General features: G+C 38.0%; 1 protein-coding gene across 2 annotated transcripts in view; it reads left to right on the top strand.

Moving 5' to 3' along the window:
- The window catches only part of GRIA4 (glutamate ionotropic receptor AMPA type subunit 4), a 237,345-nt gene that overhangs the window by 190,846 nt on the left and 32,611 nt on the right, over positions 1–13,888 (top strand). For both annotated transcript variants that reach the window (XM_050908180.1, XM_050908103.1), the window contains exon 13: positions 4,191–4,438. In XM_050908180.1, the coding sequence (XP_050764137.1) occupies positions 4,191–4,438 (248 nt within the window). The remainder of the gene's footprint in view (positions 1–4,190; positions 4,439–13,888) is intronic.

Consider the following 13,888-nt stretch of genomic DNA (forward strand, 5'->3'; position numbering starts at 1 on the left):
AGTGATAATTTCTTTTTATTGTCTAATTGAAAGGGGACTGTTCTGTGTTAGGTACGCCCACGCACCTTGACTATTTTCAGTTTGGCCAAACTGAACTCAGTGAATCATTAACAAAATTATGGATGAGATTTGGGAACTATAGACAGTGTTGGTTCAAGGGCAGCTGCTGAGTGACCCCCAAAATGTCTGTAGTGAAATAACCTTTTTATTGCGAGAGTTATCCCCTTAGAAGAACTTGCAAATATTTTCTATTAGCTGTAAAAAGATGATGCCTTATAAGATACAAATGGCACTTAACCAACACACAGTGGTTGAGCCTTCACATAATGAAGCTGTCCAAGGAGTTTAGTCTAAGCTAGTTTTCTAGATTTCTTCTGTAGACATTGGAGAAAGAAAAGCACCTCTGTGCATCCTGTACGGGACAAGCGTGTTATGTCGAAATAAATCACCCTTTAAAGTATCTTCCTCTTTGCATCAACTCTAGAGGGATCCCAGTGAAATGGCTAGGGTGCTTGGAACCTCATTTTTTAATGGATACAGTTCAGTGACAGGTTTCTAACTACACCTGTATTCTTCTCTAGCCAGAGTGTTGGTATACACCTAAATATGACATTACAGATGCTCTCTGGGAGCTTTATTTTTTACCCCAAGTGGTAGAAACTCAGCTTGTGGTCCCTGGAAGCCCTGATTTCACACCAGATGTCTAAAAAAATGGTGGCATTAAGATATAGGAGGCTTGTCTGAGAATTGAAATATTTTGATCCTGAGATGGTTAGATTTCCTATTTTCTTGAAAAGAGTATGATCCCTCAGTACTCATTATTTATATTCATGTATGCTTAACCCATAGATTCTTCTTTAGCTCAATTTGTGGAAAGTTAGGTATTTGATTCTGGGAATTCCAGTTTCAGTCCATCACAAGCTGAGAATGGTAACCACAATATATGCGTACGAATAGTTCTTTCAACTAGAATGAAGTTGTGATGATAGTTAAAAACATGATGCTGAGGACCAGGCAGATTTATTTAACTTTGGATTTATTAACTTGTTGCATTTTCAAGGGTATCCAGCGCTTGCAATTTTTTTAGGTGATGATGCAAAAATTAATTCCCAAGGAAATAGAAAAGAACAAAGGAATAAGGTTGTTTTCTTAAGAGTTTCAAAACACTTGTACAAGACATTGTTTTGAAGTAATGAGGTCAGGTCTTTTGACATAAAACCAGTCTTGGTCACAAAAATTTCATGATTCTTTTAAATCATCCTGTAAACACAGATACTTTTTTGTCTGAATCAATATTTCATGCAAGATCTCTCCTTAAAGAGAAGATTCTTTGTCCGTCTATAATGACAAATACTAAATATATAGTTGCATATGCAAAATTTGAAGCTTTATCAAGATTTAGACTGTATTAATCTTTTTTTTTTTAAATGGTGCAATTGAGGCCCTGTTATTGAATGATTTCTAACCTCTGCAACAGTATAGTAATTGTTAATGATATTGTATGCACTATTTCTAAAAATATTTTTCACGAAACAGGGACAAAGATAAAATATCATTGACAGACAATATTTGCACAAACATTGTTTGCATAATACATAAATTAAGACCTAGCCTGAAACAATAGTACGAGAAGACTTGTTTGCCAAGTCTAACATTTTGTGTGGTTGGAAGCAAACATCATCACTTTTGGGATTACAGTCATGTGTAACTTTTCTGTCAGTGATTACGATCTGGCTGAAGATGAGCCTTCAGGACATTTTCTCATCATTTGATCATTTCTGATCAAAATGTCAGAAACTCTGAACAGCTATTCAGTTCTGCTTTGATTCTGGATTGAAAACAGAAAATAGAAAAGTCATTTTAAAGCCAACATAAAGAAAAAGAAGACTTTGATAGTATTAGCTATTTACTGTTATTTTCTGTTTTGGATGCAGTGAGAGTTGCATTTTCTGAGCAGCTTGCTCAAGAGGGAAAGAACTTAGTTTTAGCAGTCCTACTCAGAAAAGCCCTAAATGAGAATTATCCTAGCTTGGCTGACTGCAGGGGAAGGCTGCAGTGTTTCCTCATATGATAATAAGGAATATCTGTTGGTTTGCTCTTCAGTTTTCACTCTGAGTTGACATGTAGAAGCTGAATGTTCACAAATGAAAGTTTGGGAGAAGAAAATGCTCTTACAGAGCAGATGCCTTGTTAGACTTTCCATATTTTTTTGTCTCTTGATGGGCAAAGGAAACTAGATCTTAAAAAAATAGATTAAAATGCAACCTTTTTCAATTGATTTAGGGCATTGTTTCCTCTTACTAATAATAGAGCTATTTTATGTGTTGCGTGTTTTTAGTTTTGAAGGAAAGCGACCTATTATATGTTTACTTTGTAAAGAATCTGATGATATGGATGTTAACCTGTAAAAAATGATTGGAAGTGAAGGCAGACAAAGGCAAGTAAATATTCTTGAAATGATGCCTGATTCATTACTGCTCTCTTCCATTTTTTTTTCTTTCTGTAAGTTTAAATCCATGAAATGACATCAGCGTAAAGCAAAAAGAATACATAAATGGCTTAGCTTACGCTCTACTCTCAGCCACTATTATGTAAATGAAAAGTAGCTGTGACTACAGTGGAAGGAGAGGGTGACAAGGCAGGATGTGATTATGGACATACAGAGCTGTTGTTAATTTAAAGTTTATTATATTTGACAGAAACATAAAATGATGCATATAAACAAGCTAAAAAAGCAAGGATAATTTATGATGTTCTGCTATATGGTATTTTTATTGAACATTTCTGGTTAAATGCCACTTACTTTCAAGTTAGACCTACCTCCCTAACAAATTATTTTCTAAGTAATAATACAATCATTCAGTAATCGGTAAAAAGAAGTGCTTCAGGGAAATTACTCTTACCTATGCAAAGGCTCAGTTGCAGGTGTTTTAAAGCCATTGTCAATTTAAATAATACCTAGATTATAAGATTTGATGTTTGTTTAAATATTCTAAGGCCCTTTGTTTTGGGGCTTTATAATAATGAATATTTTCCTGGAGTGCTCAGCACAGTGTAGGAATGGGGTCATAGACCAAATCTGGCTTAGCTAGAAACTCCTTTTGACTCAAATAAAAGCTGACTTGAGCATTGGGTTAAAAAGTCCTTTTTGCAGCATGCATAAGAGAAGACAAGTGCCATCTGTTATTAAATAAAAACACTGTATAGTGTTCAGCTGACGCACTGCTGGTTTGCATGTATGTATCCCTGTTACTGGAGGAAGCAAAGGAGTTATTAAGTGAATCTAATGAGCATGGGAAGCTTCTCAGCCTGACAGCATTTCCTTCCTTCCTTTCAATGAAAATTTTTATTTGTTTTTATTTTTTTTAAGTTTTATTTTAACTTAAGTCTTTACTTGTGGTTGCACCATGCATTCCCAGACAGGAAAATTCCCAACTAATGCACTCTAAGCCACGAATTCTTGCACATTCTTTGAGCAAGCACATTTCTTAATTACTGGCAGGATCAGAGTCTTTAAAATAAATCCACTGATACTGCGGTTCTAAAAACATACCTAATACTTCTTTAAGACAAATGCTTAGGGCATTTTGTTTCCTTTAATAGCATATTTGGTCCAATTTGCTGTTTCCATCTTTTATGGTGAACCATGTCTTGAAATGTTGTGTAGCCTTTCTGAATGTAAATTGAATGAATTCTGGACTCTGAATTATGAAAGCAGAAATCTTACTTAAGCTATAGTGGTTTTGATAGTGTAAGAAGTGGGTGTTAGAGCTGAGAAATGCTTCAAGATTCAGCTCAGTATTTATGGGGAGATCATTTTATTGTTTCTCTTTCCCATACAGGTTTATTGTGGATATCTATTTCATATATAATTCCCTAAAACACACTTTACAACACTTTGACTGTGTGAACTGCCTTTATCTAACAGTAAATTCAGGTCTTAGCTTTGCAGTTATTTTATTGTGACTGCTAGAGGACAACTGGACCTAAAAATAATATCTGATTTTATAGTATTAATATTGTTGTTTCTTTTAAAATAATCATGGAATTCAAAGAAAATCCTTATCCAAGTATGATTTTCCCAACCCCAGTTGTTTGAAAAATTAAGTATGATTGATTTTATTTTGAACAGTGCCATTCTGAAATGTTGCCACATTCTTTTGTTCTAACTTCCTTTTAATTTTCTCCAGAGATCAAAAATAGCAGTGTATGAAAAGATGTGGACCTACATGAAATCAGCTGAGCCATCAGTGTTCACAAGGACTACTGCAGAGGGAGTAGCTCGTGTCCGCAAATCCAAGGGCAAGTTTGCCTTCCTGCTGGAGTCCACCATGAATGAATACATTGAGCAGCGAAAGCCATGTGACACCATGAAAGTGGGAGGAAATCTGGATTCGAAAGGCTATGGCGTAGCCACACCGAAGGGTTCTCCATTAAGGTGGGTGGAATAGTATAACAATATAAAATGTGTTGTTATAGTATTCCACCTTCCCTGATGTCCCTGATATAGCTCTTTTTGTTTTGTGTGTGAACATGGTATGTTATTTTTCTTTTCTTCCATTTCATATTTTTTTGATCAACAAAGGTAACCATTTCTAATTGCAATATGGATTTAGCAGCTATAGTTGGCATATCTTTCAAGGCCATATAAAAACCAAACTGGTTGAACACTAGCTACTTGAAGTCAGCCTCAATAGAATTAACATCAGCTATTCTATTTCATCAGCTTTCTTCACCAAATTCAACCCTTTATAGCAGTGTTATACCTACATTATCTGCATCAGTATCTGCATCAATAATATGCCTACATTTTATGTTTTGTTTATTGATCTTGGCTGCTAGTTTCTGAATAAGAAGCTGCTTGTAACATCTTTTTTCAAATGTCATCACCTGGAGGCAATTAGTCCTTCATTAAAGCAACTTCATTGAAGTATTTTTTGTTAAAGCACCTTCTTATTTAGAAAAAAAAGAAGTTTGTGTTTCTAGCATTATGCATTTCAGTACTGCCTTCAAACTCACCAGTATTTTCTTTGTCATGGTATCAGACGCATTCAGTCAAGTAGGAGAGTTTTTGATTCACAGGCAGAACATCATTTGCTTTTCACTCAAATTGGCAGAGAAACAGAAGTGAAGGTACTAGTTCTGTGTTAAAATTGGCAGTATTTACCATTATGTTGTCTTTAAAGTTTAAGGCAAACAAAACTTGCCTTTTTCCTCTGGTAGACTTGCCAGTTTTCTTCAAAGCAAAAGAGCAACTAGCAGATTGAGGGAGTGTGGTCTATGGAGTCTTACAGCAATAGAGGGCATGTGGGTGGGGGAGAGGGAATGGCCCGTGGAGAAACCAGCACCCCACTTCTCAAGTTTGTGCTCATGATAAGGGATTACAACAGGCTCTGATGAAATAGATTCACAAAGGAGATGAAGTGAGTTGAAGGGAGGAGTTGCAAGTGCAGATGGAGCCATAGTTCTGTGCAGGAAATAAGTAAGGAGGTACCAGTCTACATCCATGACCGCAGAGGAGACATCATTGCCACTATGCAGATAACTAGACTCACTTTTAACTCACCAGTTTAACCTGCACATAATACCAGAAACCTCAATAGCCTTGACTGTATTACACGGATGGGAATAGGAGTATCATCAGAATCATTTCCATCCACAGCAAAAGAAGATTTCTATGTGCAGGGGAAAATCGGGCCAGTTATTTCAGTGATTGAATATGAATTTTTGGTCCTTAACATTCAGTACCTCTCAGATTTAAAAACTGCCACCTTCACCACTGAATAAAGTAGTAAGAGAACATAAGAAGGTGAGAGGGAAAATGACAACAATAAAAATATTAATTATAAAGAAAAACATGTCCGGAACTCATGGGGTTGTTAAAGGTAGAAGGCAGCAGATAGTAGGAGAGGCTGATCTATTATCTGGGTATATTTTCAAAGCACTTATTTTTTATTTTATGTTTCTAATGGATTGCTATCTCCTTCTCAGTGTTTCAGACAACCTAGAAGTGGCAGGCAGCACTGCAGTTTAGTGGAGCTGCTTTCCCGTAGTAAGGAAATTCCCATTGCTGACACAGTCACGCTTTACTGTGCCAAAGCTAGGGCAACCTTTTAGGAATCACTTTAGCTGCTGTCATATATATCCTAGCAGTGGGCTGTTTGCTCTAAGCGTGCTTTATGGTGCTCTTTAGTCCCTCTCACACTTTTCTGCAGAGTATCCAACACCACCAACAAGAGACAGCCTGTTATAATGAGCACTAGTAGCCAGTGGAAGTTGGTCTGTGTCAAATTTGGGCTTATTTCAGGTTTGTTCAGTTGGCTAGATAAAAATATCTAGGAGTAATGGGGATGGGACATAAAGCAGTTAGAAGGAAGAGGGCCTAGTAAGACACTTTAATGAGAACAGAGAGGAAGAGCACAACCATGATTGTAAGGATCGTGTGAAATCCTGGTTCCATCCCAGCTAAAGACCAAGCTCCCATATGTTTCAGTGAGGCCACAGTTTGGTCTAGCTGGAGGTCAGCAACTATCATTATGGTGATGTGATCAAAAGCATTTGGTTTTTCACATCCTACCTTCAAACGTGTTTCAAAAAGGGGAATAAGGGAAATCCTACCCAACCTGAAAACTGGACCAAATCTTCTTTCAAGCTGTCTCGACTGGCTGTCCAAGTCCATGCCTTTCCCGAGCCTTTCTTTCACATGTGCTAAGCTGCTTGTTCTCCTGCTGCACCCCATTCCCTCTCCAGCCCCACTGACAAACCTCAGGCAACACATCAGTGCTGCTTACCTATTCAAAACATTAAGCAACACACTTAATGTTCTGGACAAAAATAAAGAACAAGCAATACCTCTTCCATGTATGTCGATAGACAGTAGTGCTTACTGAAGAGGGGAAAAGCTTCCTACCCCTGTGCTTTTGAACAGAAAACACTCAGCTGTAAATTTTAACTGCATGCTTCAGTATTTTCTGAGTTGTTTGAAATTGTAGAATATGCTGGTTTTGCTATTTTGACTGCATCCCACATGGTAGCATTTCTGTTACTGATCAGATGACTTATGTAACTGCTGCCTGCACAGATAATTGCAAATATTGAACATGCAGTTTGAAATCCATGAAGGGCAGACTAGCTAAGCTCATTACATAAATTAGTCAAAAGACATAATTTGCTATGGGAGTTGTAAATTCTATATTTTATTTAATAATCATAATTTCCTATTTGAGTTATGTGTAGACCACAAATTACTTGATGTAGTTCACAAATAATTGCAAGTAGCATATAAATGTTAAACATTCACACTCTATTCTTGGGCTGTTCAGGACTAGGGAAAAATATCAGTTTTTTCAAATGAATTATACATATCAAATTATTCACTAAACTCTTTGAACACCTATTTCACTGGAGATATTTTAGTCTTAATCCTCCTCCTACTTACAATGATTATAAATCAGGAGTTTTTTCACTGAAAATGTAGTAACAGCTGCATAAAATCAATGTGAGTGTATGGAGAACCAGACCATATATTTTCACACATCTAACGCTGACAGAAGGTGGGGTAATCTAAATCAGACTTCTTCCTGTAGCATAGGACTAGCGATGGTTCCCTGCCATCACATCACCAGGCTCATGTTCATTACAGAGCACATACATACCCATCACTTCGCTCATGCAGATGAAATCCACCTGTCAGAGCAATTCAGGGACTGGTCTCTCTGTTGCTCATGACCCTACACATGAGCAGGGTAGTGGATTTAATTTGAAACTCTTCCTTACTGGGTTCCATGCTACACTCCTGCAGTGTTCAACCAGTACCTATTGGCTAATCAGAATGATTTATTCTCAGTGCTGGTGCAGTATTAGGATTCATGGATATCACTGGATGGAGGAGAATGGGAAATGCCTGATGTGTGTTTCTTTTATGCCCACTGGGCAGTACCACGTTACACATCATGTGTGTCTCCTTCCTTCCTTCCTTTTCAGTGATATTCATTTCTATATAATGTTGTAAAAGACTGACGTATTTGAGAAGGAACGTGGGATTGAGGGCAAAGGCTCTCATCACAACAAAGATTGAGTTTCTCTCATGGCACTACCCAGCTGTCCTTACTGTTTCCTTCTCCTACCACGGTAGGTATCCTTCCAAAACTACTGTGTAGTAATCAGTGTGAATTAATGAGTTTTTTTCTTCAAAGGTGGTGTTTTCAAAGGTGATTAAGAGAGTGCTGCTTGTCTGCTTAGCAAGACCTGCCTTTGTAAATGTGTTGTCATTAGAAGACATTCTCGTGGCCAGACTTCTGGCCATTGTGGATCACTCCTGGCTCATCTGCCTGGCCACTTTCAGTAATCTGTGTTTCTGGAGGGCAACACCTGGCAATCTTGTACTACACAAATCCTATGCCTTGCATGCCTCTGCTTTTCTGTTTTAGATATGTAGGCATCATAAACAAGTTTGAATAGTGATGAACATGAAAGAGTTCTCCACTCTAAGAGGTAATGAAAAAGGAAGTAGGGGCAATATTGTCTTAAAGGTACACTAAAAGCTTTTTCTACTTTTTGTACCTTGAAGCTGTTTGATGCAAAGGTGAATGACAGGTTGGGCTAAAAAATGAGTTGTCGTCATCATTGTTTCTGTGACTGTTTTAACTCAGGACATTTGGCTGTCCTGTTCTGCAGCCGACAGTAGGCAGCGTGGATGAGTGAAACCTACTCAGGTCATGAGTGTATAGTGAGACGCTTTGAGTCCAGCCAGATGACAGTGGCAGGATTAGGTCTAGTCAAATAATAAAAAACTGTTGTGAATAGATGTGTTGATGTATTTTAGAGATTGGTGATGGTTGTTTGCCAACCTGATGAAATCCAGAGCTATATCAAGTTCCCGCTATTGCAATTATGGTTAATGTTTGTAGATATGAATCTGGGATTCTATATTTCATTATTCAAGTCTCTATTCTTTTTATGTAGTAAAGAAATAACTCCAGTTTGACTTTAGGAGGAATTCTTTATGTTCTGGAGAGGAAGGCAAAAAGGTCCACGTGGTGATATCTGCTGGTTCTTTGCAGTGTGACAGCTGATGACATGAACTGACTCTTTACACCAAGGTGCCGGTTCTTTATCCAGTCTTTACTGTGTTTGTATTAACATGAGGTGGGAAATGTGGGAAGTGCATCAGTGAAGCAGGCGATGCAGATGCAATTTTCTGATCATTCTAGCAACTTGTGTGAAGTGCGAAGTACAACGTGAGTGAAGCTATGGATTTTAGTTTCCATCCAAGGAGGAGTGCCCTGGAGAGTGCTTGGGGTGCAAAAGGCATCCCAACGGTACCCTGTCAACATGGTATGGATTCTCCTGTTTTATATAATTGTGCAATACCTGAAAGACATTTACCCTAGAAGTGAGGGATCTGTAGTGGAGGGAACTTTTTCTTGATGAAACGTAAGTTTATGTGAATAAAGTAAAGATCTGTTATGAAGGGAGTCTTTGTGTGCATGGGCTTTATAAACTACCATCTTGATCTCAGTGACTTCATCTAGTCCTTGTTTTCCTGAGGTAAATCTCTAAAATTGCCATTCTTTCATTGCTTCGTTTCAATGTGGTACTACAGCTGACAATGTTACCTTTGCTTTTCAAGGATATATCCAGTATGGTCCCTTAGTCAGAAATGTGGTGTTGAAGGAAAACTTGTTTTGGTAATGCATGCTTGTTCATACAAAATTTTGGCAGACCTCACATAGGATGGGATATTCCCTATTCTTTTTTTTGGACATGTTTTTCATTGACCTGAAACAAGCTTGGGAAAATAAGGGTAAATCTGATAGTATAATTTCTTCCAATGGGACCATTAAACTTTTTATCAAGTTCTGTCCTTGATGTTTTTGGAGACCAGAGTATAAGAAGCTTATTGTGGAAGGAATTTGCAGATCATCATTCACTGTCCAAGCTCTTTATCGTGAACTTAAGATATTATTCTGATATATACCCCAGTTCTCTTTTTACCCTGGTTTTGTAGATCAGTGAACTGATAATTCACACCAAGCTCTGTGGGAAAAGAATCAGAGTCATTATACAGTAGTCACCTATAAGGACAGATAAAAATGTTTCCACCAGAACTTCTTGAATTCTCTGGTTTCTTATGATTTCTATAAAATTGGATTTGTGTGTACAAAAAATGGGTATGATATTCACAGATTCCCTCTGAGTAAAACTAGGAAAAAATGTTTGAGCTGACCATCCAAATTACTTACAGAGTCAAAATTTATTTACTACAGAGGACTTCTTCCACTAGTGTTTTTCAAAGGTTTGGTACTGTGGCATTCCATGAATCTTCGCAAAAATAGACTTTTCCCATGAGTGAAGCTTCCTTGTGCAAGTTGTGTTGTATCATAAAGTAAGCATTTCCCTGGACTGCTCTTCGCTGTACCCTATATTGTTCAGTTTTCAAAGGACTTCATAGATTTATTTATTCTTTAACCGATACCATTGATGTAGCTATTCTAGCTTGTGGTGTTTCTGTGCATCTGGGCTGCATTGTTTACTCAGTGGTGTGTTCCTGTTTCTAGAAAGGTACAGAAACAGGCAAGGGTAATGTACGCTTGGGTCACCATGGTGAGGTCTGTGCCCTATTGTTCTGGCAATTCAGAGAGAAGAATGGGTATTTCCTCTGCTGGCTAGCCGTCCTCCAGCTGGCAACACTGGCATCCAAAGACCTCCTGAGATCATTCTGAAGACAAGTGACCTTCACAGTGAGGAGAGAAGCAGAGGGAGCAGGTTCGATTTTTTTTCACATTTCTCTTCTGCCAGAATGGCTGGTCTTGCCCATAATCAGTGTGTTATCCACAAAGGCAATCATTTCAGCAAAGCACTGTAGGAGCTAGAAACTGGTGTTATTTATGTTTGATGTAGAGAAGATATAGAGACAACTGGTGAATAATGGAGGATGGAGGATAAAAATGAGCGATGTGAAATTATTGAGTTTGACCTCTATTCTTTTAAAGCAAGGGACAGTGGAGAAAACAAAAATCCCTGCATAGTTACGGGGTGGTCTGTTGGTATTTACAAGGACAGGATTTTAGTCAGGAGTTTCACTTACCAAGATTTTACAAGGTCATTTCTTTCTGTGATACAAAATTATTTGAAAACTAGAATGTGATCTATAACATTTTATGCATATTGTAAACATTATCCAGTTTGACTGATGGTGTAGATCATACTGTATGACTTTGCATAATATTCTTCCCTTCACTGTAGGCATAACAAGGCTTGAATTACCACCCCATTACCCATTCAGTGTCAGAGCTTGTAGCCTGGATATTTCACAAGCAGGTCAGATCCTTCAGAGCTTGTTGGGTTTTCTGTCAACTAAAAATAACATTTACAAGGTAAAAAGGCAGAGAGTGCACCACTGCTTAGCAAGGAATGTAAAAGTCAGGGGTCAAAAGAAGATCAGTGAAGAGAGAGCCTGGCAATGAATGTTAGCAAGTTGTTCTTTCAGCTGAGCCTGGGAGGCGTACTTAGTTTCAGTTACCTGGATTATTTCTGTCTAAAACCAGAATATCTGTTTTAAAAGTAAAAATAAAGCCTTGAGAACAGAGATCAGAATCCCAGCTTGCTCTGTACCCCAGTGATGCCTTTTGGATTAATTTTATAATTTTTAATCAAGATAGGGGTCTTCCCCATACAAAAAGAGTGCAATAAAAAAAGAGGAAAATTTGATGATGGCTAATAAGCTCCATTGCAAGATGTATGAGCAAATGTATTTAAGCAAAATCTTCTACTTGGAGGAGTTTTGCCCTTTCTTGCAAATTTTACATATAGAGGCATGAAATTGTAATAATCCTGACTTAAATCACCAAATTGCAATGAAGAACCTTGTTATTGAGAGAGTTTCTGATATTTATATCTTTAGAAGAAAACAACTCATTAGTGTCCATGATGCTGCACTCACTGTCCTGGCAAAAAAACCCACATCAGTATATCTTTCAAGTACTTCAGAGAGCCATCTCTGATCTACCTTGCCCCACAGAGCCTGTTTCTTCATTGCCACTTGCAGGAAGTTTTCACCCTCAGACTTCAGGGGAGGATTCATAGTTGAACAAAGCTCTCCATGGCCTGGAGAAAAGAGCAAAAGTCACAGGAATTTGTTCTGATGCCGTTTCTGTTTTTCTACACTATGAATGACATTAGAAGCACCTGATGGAAGGCAAAGCTATTCCATGAAGCCCAGCTCCCATTTTGGTCACACAGTCACATTCTGGTACCTCTCTGCTAATATCATCCTGCTCCTTACTCCAGGGAAAGTCCCAGAATTTTAGTGAGAACGGTTGTGAAATGAGGTGCTTCTGAGCAGGAGTGAAAGGACAGAGCATGGAAACAGCAATAAAACTATTGCCTAGAAAGGAAGTTTTTTATCTGAACATTGCAATGGCAATAGGTATTTTTAAAATAGCAGTATAATCAGTATAAAAGATGAAACTACCATTCTGTCTCTTCAGCTTTAGCATTGGCTGAACAGCACTATGAGGCTTTTTTTTTTCTTTGTTTTCCTTTTTTACAGGATATTTATACAAGAGCTTTGTCCTTCTGCTATTTAGTGATTACTAAAGGTGAAATTTCTGTGCTGTCATATAGAAGCGTTGCTTGGGCCAGTCCATAGCAGTTAGCACCAGGACAAGTTTTATAACAGGCTTGTTTTCTACAGTCAGAAAGAAATCAAGGCATCAAAAAAAAAATCATGGTTCTTTTTTTGTTTGTCTGTTTCAGAAATATTTGAATGCAAACAGAATAGGAGCTTCACAATATCAAATATGTCCAAATAAAATTTGTCAGGCTGTTCACTTCTGTCAGGTAAAAAGGGGAATATATTTAAGTATAACCAATGAACTTCCCTAAAACTATCACTGAAGACCAGAATGTCTCAAAAATACTGATACCATTGCCGTGCACATGTCTTACTGACTTTCTGGATGTTTGCCAAGGTTTGATAAGCATTAATCCCCCGAGTGTGCCAGTGGGATACAAAAGGATTATCATTGTTTCCAATCTATAGATCCTCCGAGGAACAAACTCTGCTTCTTGGCACTTCAGAAATAAATTTCTCCTGCCCTTTCCCCTGCCATTTCCCCAATCCCTTGTAAAGCAGCTCAGCAGAGGGCAAGATGCAGCCCATTGTATTTTAACAATGCAGCTCGTTATTATTTCTCTCTTTTCTTTTCATGACAACTCTCTGGCTGTTTAGGTGTCAATTCCCAGGAAACTGCCAGGCTTCAGAATATGTATTCATTAAGGGCACAAGCCAGCTACCCTTTGAAGTTGATGGCACAGTTCCCTCCAAGTAAAAGGCCTATCCCACTAAGATAATAACTGTCCAGGTAAATTGTAGGTAGACTAAAGCAAGGGAGCAGGCCACTGAAAGGCATCTCAGCAGCTCATAACAATACTTCTCTGTGGAACTGACATTTGGGGAACAAATAGCACCTGAAAAACAGTTTGCGATTAACCTGTGTGGTAGTTGCAAAACTGCCCACTTCCAGTTGACAGTAAGTACTAGATGGACTCCCAAGGGACACAAAATGGCCATTTAGTCTTTATGCAGCCTTGGCTCTAGTGAGAAATCCCAAACCAAAAGTAGGGAGAAAAGTTTTTTTTCTTTCTTGTGGTTTCTTTGAGCTGAGAACAGTATCTTAGACTGTCACACTGTGCGACGGAGTAGGCATTATAGAGGGAGTGAACATCCCAGAACGAAAGATGAAAAGATGTTGCCAATGAAAAAAGCACAAAACAAGATTCAGGAGTTTTAATATATAATTTAAGCTACTCTGTGTCTTGGCACGACATCTCTAAAATGCAGCTATTTCCCAATATCAGCAAGGTGTTCCCAAGATGCTCAGGT

This window comes from Gymnogyps californianus, chromosome 1, assembly GCF_018139145.2.
Source record: "Gymnogyps californianus isolate 813 chromosome 1, ASM1813914v2, whole genome shotgun sequence".
NCBI lineage: Eukaryota > Metazoa > Chordata > Aves > Accipitriformes > Cathartidae > Gymnogyps > Gymnogyps californianus.